This window comes from Notamacropus eugenii, chromosome 3, assembly GCF_028372415.1.
Source record: "Notamacropus eugenii isolate mMacEug1 chromosome 3, mMacEug1.pri_v2, whole genome shotgun sequence".
Classification (NCBI taxonomy): Eukaryota; Metazoa; Chordata; class Mammalia; order Diprotodontia; family Macropodidae; genus Notamacropus; species Notamacropus eugenii.
The window spans coordinates 479033952-479051514 of record NC_092874.1 but is presented as its reverse complement, the minus strand read 5'-3'; the positions used below and the strand labels follow the sequence as shown (position 1 = coordinate 479051514).

The following is a 17563-nucleotide window of genomic DNA, read 5'->3' as shown; positions in this document are numbered from 1 at the left end:
TTTAGGCAAGTAAATCATTTAGAATATTATAAAAACCCAAATTTGCTACAGAGATATATAAAGGAATGTGCTATCTGCATCCAGAAAAAGAACTCATAAATAGAAGTAAGGAAGGCATGAATTTACAGAAATATATTGATACAAATATATAATTGTGTCTAATGGTAGTATTTTGTAGCATACGGGGGATGGGAGGGGAAAGAAAGAAAATTAAATTATTACTTTGGTGTACAATTAATAGCAAAAGCAAGTTGTACAAAAAATATTTGCAGTTTCATGTGCAACTTGCTTTTCTACTCTACTCTTTCTATTCTTCTTAAGTTCAAAAGAAAACAAAAATTTAATTATAATTTTTAAAAATCCTACAAAAGGAAAAAAAGAAGAAAACTGAAAGGTGATGACAAACCTAGAATTAACGAGCACCAGGACATGAGCCCAGGTCTTCTTCATTCCCTCTCTTTTCACTCTTCTTGTTATTTCTCAGTGAGAATAAAGCTTTAAAAGAATGTGCGATCTACTTATTTAGAGGTCTCTGGAGTGTCTGAGGTGTCACCAGCAGATATTCCCAGGGTTTTAGGGGTAGGAGAAGTGGGTCAAGGCAATACCTCCATACTTTCATCTTTGGGCAAAGGAAACAGGAAGGACAATCACCACTGACATTACCAAGCCTGCCACCCCTATGGGGACAGCCCTGGTCTGTACCTCTTAGAAAGGTCACAAGATTCCAGCAGCTCATTTCCTCTGCTGACACCACAACAGGCCACTCTTTCCACCATCCAGATCTCTCTGTCCATCACTCTCCTTGCTTCCTTGGGTTCTCTTCTGGTCAAACAAACTGGCACCTCCAGAATGAGCCTCTGCCAAGTGCTTGCTGTGGTTGCCCTCTGGAACCGTGAGTCAACTTCTCCTTCTTTTCAGATCAGGTGAGAAATGGAAGAAATTCTCAAAGGGACCTGCTCATATCTCTGTGTTCTCTTCTTTTATTTCTAGTTGGACATGCAGCCATAGAACTGACACAGCCTGAGGTCTCCATCACCAAAGTGCTAAGAAGAACAGCACGTGTGACTTGTCAAGTGTCCGGCTCCACAGACTTTGCTTCTGAGTACATACACTGGTATCAACAGAAGCCAAACCAGTCTTTGAAGCATCTGCTCTCTGTACAATCAACCAGCACCCCCAACAAAATACCCTTAGGTGATGTAAGGAACAAATTTGTGGCAGAAAAGATTGAAGACAGAAGAACTTCATTCCTAGCAATTAACTCCATAACACATGAAGATGAGGCCACCTACTACTGTGCATGCTGGGAAGACCACAGCAATCAACACCCAATGACAACACCTACAAGAATCCTACCCTCCTCCCTCCCTCCCACATCCTCTTCCCTGGGGGCCACCTCCTCATTTCTCACTCCCATCCTCAGCCTGCCTGTAGCACTTCCTGCATTTCTTCTCAAGGCCATGTGGCCCATGTTTATACCATACCATATTCCTGTTTGAACTCACACAGGTTCCAAGCTCCCTCCATCAGCATCATAATCACTGACATCTCTACAGGGCTGTAAGGTTTCCATTGGTTTTATGGGTTGGATTAGACAGCTTCTGAGGTCACTTCCAGTTCTCAAACTTTTGCATTCTGTTTTCTGGCAGCTTTACACTACGTCATGTTGTCTCACCCTCTTCTCTCTCTGGAACGGAATCTCCTTCCATTCCCACTTTACAGAAGGTGAGATAACAGATGATTTAAGTGGCTTACCAGGAATTCCTTGTCTGAGGCAGAATTTGAACACAGATTTCCAGATGTCATGTCTGCCACCAGTTCAAGGTTCATGCACCAAAGCTGGCAATTGAATCCTATAGTCCTCAGGAGAAAATAGGAGAAAGAGGAAGAATGAAGACATTAATATCATCTCTTCATTCCTTAGGTCTCTGAAACAATTCACATGTTTTCTCTGACTAGGGAAGTACCTTCCAGCATTGAGATGCTATTTCTCCTCATTATTCATGGTGGTGGAGGTTATTTATCGTTGTCAGTCAACAAATTCATATGGAGTGTTCCCAGTGCTGTGGGAAAAAAGTAAGGAGCCCAAGACATAGTCCCCTTTAAGAAACTGGTGCAGTAGTGGTGTGGAAAGTCAAGCTGGAACAGGAGCAATGACCCTCTCTGGTTCTAGCTGGATGAAACCTTTCAAACTGACTGGCAAATTAACTCTCCAAATACCCATTTTTCTGGGGGTATTTGAAGAACAGGAGAGCAGATCAATGCCAGAGCTCACTGGTTTCTTTTGTCAAAGGGAAAGAAAGGTTCAGGGGTCCCAAAGAAACAGTATGAGTGAAGGACAACACAAAGTGAAAGGTTATCATCATCCCATCACCTCTGGGAGACAGGCTTGTACTTGGGAGTAGCCTGGAGTCAGGAGACAAGGCACTGGACTGAAAGTCAGAGAGACCTGGGTTGAAAGTCAAGCCTTATGTCCTGTGCTTCTACTGCGTGGCACTTAGTGGGTATTTAAGAAACACTTCTTGCTTGATTCTACCTGTCAACTGTGGGTCCCTGAGCAAGTGACTCCATCTCTAAGGCTCAATTCCCTCATCTGGACAATGTTCAATAGAATCTTTCACTGCTGACTCACATGGTTACGGAATGGAAGGCAAAATTACTGGCCCTGTGCTTCATTAGGACAGGTGAGGAATCTCCCCTGACAATGCCAGCTGATGCCTTCTCTACAAACTACAGGCTTGGAGAGTGGTCAAGAAGATTGAGAGGTTTGAAGAGTGATCTGGAACTATGTGTAAAGTTATGAAGTGTAAATTAAAAGAGCTGAACACAGCAGCATGTGTGATTTATCAAGTGTTTGGTCACTTCACCTTTAAGGATAAGTCCCTATATTGGTGCCAACAAAAGCCAAGCCAGCCTTTGTAAATTTTACTCTTTCTCTCAAAAAGCTGAGTCACTAATAAAGTATCCTTAGATGATGTAAAAGACAAATTTGGGGCAGAACTGATAGAAGAAAAAAGAACTTGACTCCTAGCAATAAATTTCATAACACATGAGGATGAGGCTGCCTACCACTGTGCATGCTGGGAAGACCACAGCAATCAACACCCAATGACAACACCTACAAGAATCCTACCCTCCTCCATCCCTCCCCACATCCTCTTTCCTGGGGGCCACCTCCTCATTTCTCACTCCCATCCTCAGCCCACCTGCAGCACTTCCTTCATTTCTTCCCAAGGCCATCAGGCCCATGTCTATGCTATATCACATTCCTGCTCCAATTCACACAGGTTCCAAACTCCTTCCATCACCATCATCACCACTCATATTTCTATAGAATTGTAAGATTTCCATTGGTTTTGTAAGTTGCACTAGACAGCTCCCAAGGTCCCTTCCAATTCTCAAATTCTGTCACTCAGTTTTTTGGCAGAGAGCCTTACACTATGTTATGTTGTCTTACCCTCTTCACTCATTATGGTGACTGAAGTGGCTTTCCTAGCATCAAATGAGCAGTGCTTTTTAATTCTGATATTCCTGACTCCATGTCTGGCCACCTGTCCAAGGCTCATGCACCAAAGATGGCCATTGGATTCAATATTACTTTTGAGGAAGTAAGAGACACAGACAGAAAGGCAACATTAATATCCTGTCTTATTTCCTTGGTTCTCTGAACCAACACAAATGCTTTCTGGGGTCACATTAGCACTAAGTGACCAGGACCATGCCTTCCAACACTGAGATGCAATTTCTCATTATTTGCGATGGTGGTTCATTATCTTTTTCAGTCAACAAATGTGGATTCACATAGAGGGTGCCCAGTGCTGTGGGAAAGATGAAAGGAGCCCAAAATATGGTTTCTATCCAAAGAAATGCCAATAGCCTTGCAGAAATACTATGACCAGCCATGGAAGAGAACATGAGTCTATGGATCAGTGCAGAGCAGAGTGGCCCTGCCATGGCAGACACCTCTGGGATCAAATAGAAAATCCTTTCTTTGGTGTTCAAAGCCCTTCCTAAACTGGACCCTTCCTACCATGCCAGACATCTTCAATGTTCCACTGTGTTTCATACAGACACACAAAAACACACCTACACATACCCACATACAGACACACACATGCATATACACATGCACATAAACATACATGCATGCACACAAACACACATATAAACACACACACACATGCACACACATACACACTTAGATCAAGGCACATTCACTGGCTGTGCCCTCTACCTGGGACTCTCTCCTTCAACTCTGCCTTCTGCATTCCCTTGGTTCCTCCAAGTGTCAGCTAAAATTTCATTTTCCACTGGAAATCTTTCCTGATTCCACTTAATAATGAGAAGGTTTTTCCTCTATTAAATATTTCCAACTCATCCTGTCCAAACATTGTTGGTACTTTGTTTGTCTGTGGTCTCCCCCATTACCCTATGAGCTCCTTGAGAGCAGGAACAGTTGTTTTTTGGGAAGGGGGAGCAGGAGGGCACTTCTTTGTATCCCCAGCACTTAGCAGAACAACTAAAACACAGTGGTGCTTAATAAATGTTTGGGGCAACTAGTGGATAGGATAGGATAGAGTGCAGAGGACAGAGTGCTAGGCCAGGAGTCAGCAAGACTCATCTTCCTGAATTCAAATTTGACCTCAGACACTTACTAGTTATGTGACCCTGGGCAAGTTACTTAACCTTGTTTTCCTCAACTGTAAAATGAACTGGAGCAGGAAATGGCAAATCACTCCATACCTTGGCCAAGAAAGCCACAAATGGAGTCAGGAAGGGTCAGATGTGACTGAAAACAACTGAGCAGAAAGTGTTCACAGACTATTTTGACTTGTTCCTTGACTTCCTCTGACTCATGAAGTCAAAGTTTCTGAAGCATCACCTCAGTTCCTTCCATCCATCTCAATGGTACTGATTTTGTACCTCTTTGCCTGTCCTCCTGACTCTCTGCTTTGTCCCATTAAAAATAAGAGCATCAGATGGGAGCAGATGTGTGTGGTGGGCCTCATTGGCTGCTCAAAGTCCACAGTCCTGTTCCTGCTCCCTGCCTTTGCCTTGCTATTTTTAAGACAGCCATAGTCAGTGACTAGTCATACGGCTCCCCTTCTAAAGCCTCCCTTCTAAAACATTCCGGGAGCTGGCTGCCTTTAGACAATCATGCAGCACTTCTTGGGGCACAGATGGTGTCCAAGAAGGCACAACCTTAGGCAGCCTCCTAAAGGGCAGATCTCCCAAGATGTAATAACAATAGTGATACTATTGATGATGGTGATGATGATGATGATGATGATGATGATGGTGATGATGATGATGATGGTGATGATGATGATGATGATGATGACATACCTGCTATGTGCCAGGCACCATACTAGTCACTCTACATAGATCTCACTTGCTCCTCATGATGATGCTGAGATGTATCCTACTATTGTCCTCATTTTACAGTTGAAAAACTGAGGCAAACAGAGTTAAGTGACTTGCCCAAGGTCACCCAACTAGGACATGTCTGAGATCACATTCAAGCACAAGTCGTTCTGATTCCAGGTCCAGCCTGGAGTCTCCCCGGTGCCACTGAGCTTCCTTGTCCACTAAACTCTCCCTGTCTCTTGGCAGAGATATAAATCTCTTCTCCCACTGGAATGTGTTTTAGTGGTACCAACAAGGATGCACTTCTTAGAGGAACAACTCCACCTTGAGGTACCATCCAGGCCCTCAACTCGATTTTTTAGCCTATTTTCCCATGGCTTTCATTGTTGTTCAGAGCCTAGAAGAATCTGTTCCCCATGGACTTGGTGGTAGCCCAGCAGCTGCTTCCTTCTGTCCCTCTTCTCCCCCTCCCCATCCATGACATCTCCCACATTGCTATTCTCACCCACAACATAGAGCAGCTCACTAATATGGCCTCAGGAGGTTTAGTTCCCTGATTGTCAGGGCTGTCCTTCCTACTGCTTCCCTCCAAATTATTTAAGTTCCCATTAACTATTTAGGCTTTTGAGGGTTTGGTTTTTGTCTTGTGCTCCTTGTTGATCCATCTTTGCTCTGTTTAACCCCATATCTAAGAAGAGGGTGGTCAACAGAGTTAAATTCTGAAGAGAGGCCAATGAGGTTGAGGACTGAGAGGAAAACCCTGAATTTCACAGCAGAGATATCATTGGTAACATTTAAGAGGTACGTTCCAGTAAAGTAGGGGTGGGGTGCGCAATTTGGGGTGAGGGAGTGTGTGAGCACTTCCCAATGCAATGAGAAGCCAAGCAGCCCACATGCATCAGAACTGTGATCCAGATGTGCTATATTACAAGGCAGATATTATACCCATGTTCACAATTTCCTGTGAAACCTAGGGACCCATTACAGGAACCTCATATTCTTTATAAGGACCCCCTTTTCTAAGGAAGGGCACCTGTATACAATGATGCTGCTTGTAAATACCTAAACGATTGAATTCAATGAACTGTCACCAATGAATTAGCCTAGATCTCTTTCCCCTGTGGGTGGCTGTGCATCTATGGCCAAAAGGACATTTTCTATGATTAGCTTCCTTCTGGATAGAGTCATTTCCTTCTTCTCCAATACGGGCATCACTTCCCTTCTGAAGAATGTCTTCTGCCTCTCTCCCAAAACATTATGGAGACCACCAGAGTGTGACTGGTTTGTTTTCTGATCCTGACTTTCTTGAGACTTGTGAGGTCTTTCTTCTTATCATTTATTTGGTATCAATTTGTGGAGGGGGTCACAAAATGGGTGAGGGCAAAAAACCTGATGCTTTCTTCCCAGAGACAACTATGAACTATGGGATAAAAGACTGAATCTGAGGTTTCTTTTTAAGGCAACACCACATCTCTTCCTCTGAAAAATGCAGCATTATGTAGTGATCTCAGAGTCAGAGTCCCTGGGCTGAAATCCTATCTGAGGTCACTTACCCAGCAGGACGACCCTGGCAAAGGTACTACCAGGGCCATAACCTCTACCATAAGAGCACTGGCTGTACTAAAGGCTCCCTGAAAGACATTTCCAAGCCTCCATCTGAATGGGCAAATGCATTTGATTAGCCTTGTTTCAGTTACTCTAAAGAGAGAGACAGAAACTTTCATACCCTTTCTGTTCCCTCTGTCCTTGCTCGAAGGTTGATGTCTCTGTTTCATTCTCTAAGTAGATACAAGAAGTCAAACTCGCCCAACAAATTCCTTTATTCATTCAAACAGTGACTGTGCTATGCCATGGAAATGCTAGTTTTATTCCATAAATTAAAAAAAGTTTAAAAGACAATGAAAACTCCTTTAACCCATTAAAAAAAGTCAAGTCAGTCAATAAGGAATTCGTTTATCATCAGATCAGCGCTTATTTTATGTATAATTGATTAAAGTACTTAGTAACGACTTTGAAAGAATTTTTGGACCATTCATCAGTAGCTTTTTAAAAGATCTTTTCAAAACCGATTTCATTAACTTGTCTTATGTTCTAAACTTGAACTATTCACCTCTCAAAGTCCAAGTCCAGCCCAAATTCACCAGCCCTATATTTTGAGTTGTTGGGTATCTGGCAGTTCAGGATAGATTCTTTTCTCTTGTAGGGGCAAGGATGGAGCCCATAGTGACCCAACACATACTGTCCAACACTACGAGAACTGGTAACACTGCCTTTCTTGAATGCCAAGTAAAGGTGTCTCCTTTTGGGTATGCTTACATTCACTGGTACCGCCAGAAGCCCGGTGGGCGTCTGGAATGGATTCTCTATCTTTCATCCAATGAGAATGTCATTCATGAGGATGGGGTCAGTGAGGAGAGGTAGGAGGCCAAGAAATGGGAGAGCGACTTCTCAGCAAGCCTCAGGGTCCACTAAGTCATGGAGGCAGATGGGGGGCTATACTACTGTGCCTGCTGGGATGGCACTCTGAGCCAAAACTACAGAGGCTGTGAACAAAAACTCTCACTCTGTGCATCCATGCAACTGGGAAATCCTCACTGTCAACCCCAGGTCCCACAGCTAGATAGCGGGCATGGTGGTAATCTTGCCTGTGGTCGACTCAAAACTAGGAGGGGGAAGTCTCAGAAGTGGGTCTGGGCGTCTTGACCCAACTGTGAGATTTTCTTTCATTTCCTTTCCCTTCTCCCACAGCTGCCCAGGTTCTTGGAAAGTGTCTCTGCTCCAACTCAGCCTCACCAATGTGAGGAAGCCTCTGTCAGTGAATGAGAGGGTCACATCGCTCAACCAAGTTCCAAAAAATAAAGGCATTTGGAGGGCCTTGGATGGTGCCATAGAGGTGAACACTTAATATGATCATAGACATAGGGGTGGAAAGGACCTCAAGAGGAATCTGACCCAAGACCTTTAGTTTATAGAGAAGTAAACTGAGGCCCAGAAATGTTATACTTGTAGGATCCTAGCTTTTCCTGAAAGGCACTTTAGCAGCAATCTAGAACAGATGCCTCATTTTGCAGACAGATGAGGAGACTTCATCATGGACAGCAAATGACTTGTCCAATGTCACATGGGTTGCAGGTGTCAGAGGCAGGATTGGAACCTACCTCCATGCTCCCCCATGCATTGTTCTCCTTGAAAGATGAAGAGCCAGCCAGGATCTGCTAAATTGCACAATCCTAATTCAGGGGGATTTCCAAAGAGTGTTTGTGTGCATGGCACTGGAGGCTGGAACAAGCCATCTTTGACATCTCTTTCAATTCTGAGGTACTCAAGTGCTCTAATTTTCCCTCAGACAACAGGCAAAGGTATGTTCCCCAACTTTAGTCTCAAAACTGTCCAAAGAGGAAAGGATGGGGCCCCCAATTGTGAGACATTTTATTTTACTCATTTTATTCTGAACTTAAGAAATAAAACAATCATTCCAATAATATAGTAGAATAGGAAAAAACACAGAGGATTGCATATGAAACAGCACATGTATTGTGACCAACTTGCTATCACTTTTAATACATAATAAATTTATCATCTAAATATATTTTTATCCTTTTTTCTTCCTTTCTTCTTCTCACCCCAAACCCTAGAGGTAGTGACCATTAGACACAAATATCTGTGTATGTTTGTGTATGTAAAAAACATACAATACATACCTCTATTTCTCAGTTTTTTCTCTGGATGCTGATAGCGTCTTCCTTCATGTATCCTTTGTAGTTAACGTGGATATTAGTAGTGATCGAAATGACTTAGTCACTCAAAGTTATTCTTGAAACAATGTTACTATTATTGTATACAATGTTCTCTTCCTTCTCCTCATTTTGCTCTTCATTATTTGTGCAAGTCTATCCATGTTTTTTCTAAGATCATTGAGCTCGTCATTTCTTATAGCACAACAGTTTTCCATCATGATCATATACCACAATTTGTTCAGCAAGTCCTCACCTGGTGGGCATCCCCATAAATTCCAGTTCTTTGCCACAAAGAGAACTGTTATAAATCTTTTAGAACACAGAGGTTCCTTTCCTTTTTACTTAATCTTCTTTTGAAAGAGTCCTACTAGTGGTATTACTGAGTCAAAGGGTAGAGGCATTTTAATAACTCTGGGTATAATTCCAAAATGCTCTCCAAAATGGTTCAATCAGTTCACAATTCCACCAAGAGTAAATGAGTGTCCATTTTTTTCCATATCACCTTCAACATTTGTTGCTTTCCCTTTCAATCATTTTAGCCAATCTGATAGGTATACAGTGGTAGTTCCACATCGTTCTAATTTCCAATTCCCTGGTCAATAGTGATTTAGAGCATTTTCTCATATAGCTATAAATCATTTTGATTTCTTTATTTAAAAACAATCTGTTCATATCCTTTGACCATTTACCAATTGGGGAATGACTTTTTTCTAGATTAGAAAAAATTCTTTATATATTTGACATATGAAACCTTTATCTGAGAAACTGTCTATAGTTTCCTGCTTTCCTTCTGTATATTAGCTACCTTTTTTCATTTGTACAAAAATTTTCATTTAATGTAACTGAAATTATCAGTTTTTAGAACATGAAAGTTCTTTCCTTTTCCTCCTGATAATCTTGAGAAACAGACCTAGTAGTGGTATTGCTGGTTCAAAGGGTATACCTAGGTTTATAAGTGTGGGCACAATCTATAATTTATGATTTTGGGCATAGTTTCAGATTGGTTCCCAAATCTCTCGATCTTTTGGACTGCTCCCCAAGCCTGTAAGTTGTAGAGGAGACAGCTGGCATTGGCAGAGGAAGATTCCTCATCTGTCCTAATGAAGCAGAGGGCTAGTGACTATTGCCTTCCTCTCAAGAACCACGTGAGTCAGCAGTGGAAAGATTCTATTGCACATTGGCCAGAAGAGGGATCTGAGGCTTAGAGACCTGAAGTCACTTGCCCAGAGTCCCATAGTTAAAAGCAAGAAGCATTTATTAAACACCTACTATGTGCCAGCTCTTGAAGCACAAGAAATAAGGCTTGGCTTTCAACCCAGGTCTCTCTGAAGGGGAAGGACAGCAGGTGGGCACTCTAAGGGCTGCACCAGCAGCCATGGAATAAGAGAGTCTCTCACCTCTTGATTGAATGTCTTAAGGGGTAGGTATGTCAGGACCCAGATAAGTGCTGTGTGAGCTGAAAAGGCAAGAAGTGGTTGTGTTGTGCCTCAGTAAAGTGAGAGGATCACATATCCACCTGGAAGAATATTCCAGAGCTCAGAGGATCCTTGAGGAAGCCTAGGAATTCCTAGAAGAGGAGGTGGGAGGAAGTTGTCCTGGAGCACAGTTAGTGTAAAGGCATGGAGGTGGGAGGTGGATTTTCTGGGTGAGAAAGCTCAGTAGGAAGGCCACTTTGCCTGGATTTTCAAACGCATGAAGACAAATACATTCGTGTGTGATATGCCTGCAAAAGCAGGCTTAGCTCAAGCAATGATGGGTTTTAAATGCCAAAAAAAGGCATTTTAATTTTATTTTAGAAGAGACAGGGAGTTACTGGAGCTCTTTAAAGAGGGAGCTTAACATGATCCCAACTGAGTTTTGGGAACACCACTGGTGTCCTTAATGTTCCTTCAACAAGACACTCCAAATCCCTACTATGACCATTTTCTCTGGCTGTCCATCTCCCTACCCCACCCCCATTCCTGGAATGCTCCTCCTCCTCATTTTCCCCTCTTGGATTCCCTGGTTTCATCCAAGTGCCAACTGTGATGCCATCTTCTACCAACCCATCGCCAGCCTCTCTTAATTTTAGTGCCTTCCTTCTGTGGGTCATTTCCTATTCATCCTGTGGAAAGCAGGTACTTACCCAGTTATTTGCTCAGCACAATGCCTGGCACCTAGTAGGTGTTTTGTTGTTCAGTCATTTGCAGTCTTGTGCAGCTCTCTGTGACCCCACTTGATGTTTTCTTGGCAAAGGTGCTGACCTTCTACAGCTCTTTTTACAGATTAGGAAACTGAGGCAAACAGGGTGAAGTGACTTGTCCAGGATTACACAGCTAGTAAGTGTCTGAGGCTAGATTTGAACTCCGGAGGAAAAGTCTTCCTGACTTTAGGCCCAGGGCTCTGTGCACTATGTGCCACCTTGATGCCCTAGATGTTTAATAAATCTTTATTGACTCACTGGCTGACTGGTCCCCATCCCACACACACACACACACACACACACACACACACACACATGCTACAAATGCTTTCCCTCTGACACAACCTTCAACTTATTCAACATGTGTGTTGTGTGTACACAGTTATTTGAACAGCATCTCTCTATTAGGATGTGAGCTCCTAGAGAATCAGGGTAATGCATTTAGGCCACAGCATGGACTATGCTTATTGATTGGCAAAATGAATGAATTATAATAGTGATTTGTTGAGTTGCTCTACTTTTGAAATCACTCAGACTTCACAATGACTCTCCTCTTCAAAAACACCTGACCTTGTGTTTTTTTAACACAAGATACAATTAAGGAAAATTGGATTAGTTTGACAGTGTATACCTCACTCTGCACCAGTAATCCACCACCTCTCAAATGAGAGGTAGGAGGTGTGCTTTACCCACCTGTCCTCTGAAGCCATGATCGGTAAATACATTGATAAGAATTCTGAAAGTTTTGCATTACATTTTCCTTTGTTATTCCAATATTCCATTATGTTACTGGAGGCATTGTAGAAATTGCTCGAATTCCATCTTCTGTGAAAGAACATTTTATTTTCTTTATCTGAATGAGGTACAAATTCCAGGCCTCAAATCTCTCACCCAAAGATTTCTTTAAAAGAGAAGTAAATTTTCTGTGTGTGGTCAGCCTAGTGACTGTGGATTCACATTCAAATGGGTCACTTCCATGTGCCAAATGTGGACAAGGTCCTTTTGAGAAGAGTAAAGAGGGAAAGACCTGTAATGAGGTAGCTATCTATTGAAGATGCTCAAGGACCAGATCAGTTTGTGGTGATGGGAAGAGGGAGGAAGGAGTAGATGGACAGAGGAGAAATCATGGAACTGAAATGAGCCCAACTTGGTAACCGACCATATGTGGGAGCACAGATGTCAAGAGTCTGCTTCCAGAGAGCCACAAACAGTACACTTCCTGTTAAACTGTCAACTCAACAGAACAAAAAATCAACTTGACTGCAGGTACAGCTTCCTATTTGGCCATGCACTGAGAAAAGGAACAGGAGTACTTAAGTCTACAGTGACCCTGCCACCATTTCCCATCATGTAAATACCTTCTTCTTTCTGTGTGGCCATGCCCCACGTTGGCTGTGGCTAAGAGCGGATGCGGTGTCCTCTCCTCTGCTCTAAAGTTCTTTGTGGTGTCTTTCTGTCTCTCCCCCATACTCCCACCTTACACACACACACACACACACACACACACACACACACACACACGCACACACACACACACACACACACACAATGGCTCTGCTTATGTACTGCCAGGGTGAAGATTGAGTGTCATTTAGTGAGCTCATACCCTGACTGCCACTCATCATCTATATAACTTTGGGCAAGCCCCTTCACCTCCGGGCTTCAGTTTACGCCTTGTGAAATGAGTAGATGCTTTATTGTTTCTTCCTCAGACATCCTGGGATCTTCAGTCTATTTCATTTTCATATTTTATTCAGTTTCTACTTTATTCAAATTCATTTTTTTTTCTATTATCTCCCTCATCCCTGCAGATCCCATTAAGGGAAGTCTTTACTGTGCACCATATGAGGACACTGTGACCTTGCTCATTTATTAAGGAGTGTGCAGTTCATTCAGTGCCTCTTGGGAAGGCTCGCCTGCCATCTCAGAGACTCCAAGGGACAGTAAATCTCTGGACGTGCCCAATGATCAAGTAGCCGCATTACAAATGTGAGGATGTTGGGGAAATCTGTCTACTTAGTTGTTTTTATTCCTAGATGTTCACATCCCAGGATAAGTCTTGTGGCGCTCATGGAGGTTTTTGTTTAGCAGGTGATCAGTGTGATAGCTCAGGCTGGATCAAAATCTTCGCAGAAGGAACTCAGCTCATAGTTCTTGGGAGTGGTAAGTGCTTTTTCCTTCTTTTTTGCCCATATCTGGGGGAATTCAAACCAATTCAATGCATCTTTAGGAAGCACCTACTATGTGCCAGCACTGAGTCAGGTGGAGGGATATAAAGACAACCACCTTACAGGAGCTTCTTCCTGGAGCTTTCATTCAAGGGGACATAACCATACAGTGGGGAAAATTCTGGTTTTGGAGTCCTGAGATCTGGGTTTGAATTACGGCTTTGCAACTTTTCATTTGGGTCATTTTGGACGTCGGGTCACCTCTTTGAGCTTCAGTTTCCTCCTATGTAAAATAAGAAGGTGGGTTTAAGTGACTTCTGAGATCCCTGCCAGCTCTAAACTTTTAAAACACTTTTCAGAAGAAAGGCCTTCACCTAGATGGATTCACACACACACACACACACACACACACACACACACACACACACACTGTATTTGTGAGAAATGATGCTGCTGAGGGTATGCTGCCAGACTCCATTCTCTTTCCAAGGGTATCTGCAGAGCTCATGGCGTGGGGGGAAACAGAGTGGGGTGGAGGGAGGGAACCAGCATGGGGCTCTGACCAAGCCCAGCCAGACTTCCTGTTGAGCTGCAGAGGCTTCAGCCACCCTGCCCTGGAAAGGAGAATGGCAATTTCAGAATACAAGGATAAGTGGCATTTTAGAGCTAGCAAATGCATTTTCCATGGAGGATAATAGCCACTGTAGCAGCATCTTGATTGGATTACAACTGTGGCCAGGGAAGAACTAGATTCAGAGTAAAGTCCCTTCATTGCCTCAAACTACAATATCCAGTCTTCAAGACTGAGGGTCAATAGACACTTGTGCAAAGGTGTCATGGTCAGAATGCTGGGGTTGGAGTCAAGAAACCCTGAATCCCACCCGACACTAAATGGCTGTGTGACCCTGACTAATCTCTCTGAGCCTCAGTTTCCTGACCTGTAAAATGTGGTTAAAGACAACACACTTCCCAGGGTTTCTGTGAAGTCACCTGAGCTAATGAAAGAAAAGAGCTCCAAATGTAAAGACTATTTAAATGTGAGCTTTTGTTATTAGAAATAATTATTTTTTATACCTAATTGTATGAATAGGTCCCTCTCACTCTTTTCTTTTCAAAAACTTCATTGATCTGTCTTATCTTTACATCACTTTCCTCTCTAAATATCCGTCCACATCCCCTTTCCAGAGCAACATCCCTGGTAACAGGAGAGGAGGGGAAGGGAAAGGGCAGGATGAGGAGAGAAGATTTAGCCCAACAAATCAGCACAGTAACCCAGCTGGAAAATGTACACAATGTTCCACACCCATAATCTCCTACCTCTTCAAAGAAGGGAGGGAAGTTCTGTATACCTCTCGTTTTTAAATATAATTTCTGAAACTCGGAATCTAACTTTTGAAGTAGGAGTCATATTTTAACCAAATAAGTTACTAGTGAGGGAATTCTATTCTAGTAATAACACCTATGATGTGATCTTAATCCAATCAGGAAAGCAAGCTACTTAAGTCTTGGAGCTGTTTGCTCAGGCCCATCAGAACACCCAAATGTCCTGGAATCATTTAGGTAACAAGGTACAGAGAAATCCAGGGGTGGTTCCTTAAGAAATGAAGAGCCACCATAAAGATGATTCAGGCAGTAACAGAAGAAATATTCAGTTTGGAAGCACAGATCTCAGCTCTCCTTGGCATGCTGTAATGGTGTAGGAAATATCCCAGGAATGGATCACTGACTGACTGCATGGATGAATCAGTGAATAAAGCCAGAAATTCTCAAACTTTTAGATCCCTGTAATCGCTACACTCCTAAAACTTTTTGAGGACCACACCTCCAAATATTTTTTTATTTGTGTAGGTTCTACCTATTATTTATCCTGCTGGAAATGAAATCATCTTAGTATTATCGTAAAAATTGTTTTGACCTTGTAGACCCCCTGAAACAGTCTTGGGGACCCCCAAGGATCCCTAGAACACACTTTGAACATAGTTGATTTAGACAATCAATGAAAAGTAGTAGAGCAGACATGAATGACAGAAGAGTTGTTCCAAGAGAAAATGGAAGATATAATGTGGGGAGGAAGGAATGTTGAACAGCTTTAGAGCGCTCTTAGATTCAGAGATTTTGTAAAGGGCTCAGACATTGTGCGGGCACAATATACGTCAAAGTATTTGGCTCTGGGACAAAACTCATTGTGACAGGTATGTTGCATGACAACTAGGTCACTGTGCTTTGTGTGCTGATAGTCAGACAGGACTCGATATGGGGATTCTGAACACAGTCTTATAAAAAGGAGTTTATGTTCGGAGAACCTGTATCCAAAGGGCAGCTCTGCTAACCTTTAGATCCTTGGGGCGAGTCACTGAAACATTCTCTGGGTCTCAATTGTATCATCTATAAAATAAGGAAACTGGACCAGGTAATCCCTTTCAGGTCTGACTTCCGTGAAAATGATAACTAACATTTGTAGAGGGAATGGTGAAGGGCTGTGTCAAATATTTTAGATACAATTTTGCATTTGCTCATTTCAACGGTGAAACAGTTTCTACCATTTCCATTGTTCAGATGAGGAAACTGAGTCCTGGAAGGGCAAAGGAAGAGCCCACAGTCATATAACTGGTATGTCTTTTAGGCTGGGTTTGAGTCTGGGTCTCTCCTAATTCTGCTCCAAAGCTTTTTCCAGTTGACAGCACCCTCCTCTTGAATACAAGCTAATGTTCACACTTCCAGAATTCTCTGGAACATTCAGGGACGGCCGAAATGCTCAAATGGAGAATCATTTCACACACATGAAATTTAGTGCTGAATTGGCCACCAGATCCCTGTCACCTAAGGGAATAGCTGGAAGGACAATGTAGCTTGATTTTTTTTCTCTAAGCTGTATCCTTGATTATTTTTCTTCGCACAAAAAGACAAAATTTTAAACAGTTACTGTGACAAAAATTCAACTTCCTTCCAAGGTTTTTCACACCTCAAAAAAATGGAAATTTTCCCTAATTCACAATTAATAAGTAATCAAAGAAATTAGGAAAACATTTGTGGAGCTGGAAAGAATGTTTTTAGAGGAGGAATGAGAGAATAAAGGGGCAAAGGAAAAGAGAAGAAATAGGGAGAATTCAATGCAAATGTTTAGGTTGGATAACTATGGTTCAGTGAAAACTCTGCTCAGATTTGGTAAATTTATGGAGAACAAACACACAAGAAAAAATACCATAAAGACAAACCCTTTGACCCCACATTTCACCTTGATTCTATCTCTGGCTGTGGGTGAGCTCCTTAGATGGTTTTTGTAGCTGGATGCCCCACAGTGGGACCTGGTAAAGTCTTTGGTGAAGGGACAAAGCTCATTGTGACAAGTAAGTGCTTCAGTCATGTTTCCATCAGTTTCCAGTAATCCCAGGTAAAAAGTAAGGCTAGATCCATTTGGGATGTTTGCAAACTAAGTGGGACATTTTCTGGTGGGATGGCAGTGAGTATTTGATTGAAGTTAGCGGCAGCGGGGAAATCATTTTGCTCTGGAGAGAATGGTTGCAATGCACCAAGGCTCAGGGGAGATGCTGGGTTACTTCAAAGGATTTTATCTGTCATTTTTGTTGTCATTCTATTTTATTTTTGGAAATATGCCTGATAAAATCCTCTGGGCAAATGCTGCCTGAGGTGCAAAACAAACTTTTCATTTTTACACCTATGATTCCTCCAAAGTCCCTTTGACTTCACTCTGGCTTCATACTGATTGCATAAGTTTCTATCATATGAAGGAAAAGTTAGGGAAATATCAGCATCCATTAAAATCTCAGTAATAGTTAAAACAAGACAGCAAGCAACTAACTGCATCACATTTTACCTATGACTTTTTTATTATTTAAAGTTCTCTTTTATTTAAAAGGTCATTCACAAAATACCATATCCATAAATTTACTTCCTGTCATACCTATGACTATTCAAGAGGGATCGAACTCATTCTGCTTAGCCCCAGCAGGCACAGCAAGAAGCCATGGGAAAAGTTGTTTGCAAAGAGGCCACCTTGGTCTGGAGGTTGGGATGAATTTCCTCCTGAGAACTGCTCCAAAGGGGAGGAGGTAGGAGTGAGCTCCCCATTCACTAGACATCATCAGAGA

General features: G+C 42.4%; 1 gene segment (V, D, J or C); it reads left to right on the top strand.

Moving 5' to 3' along the window:
* Nucleotides 1-17563, top strand: part of LOC140497748 (T-cell receptor gamma chain C region DFL12-like) — a 41011-nt gene that overhangs the window by 7572 nt on the left and 15876 nt on the right. The window contains 1 exon segment of the C gene segment in view: nt 13399-13449. Coding sequence covers nt 13399-13449 — 51 coding nt within the window.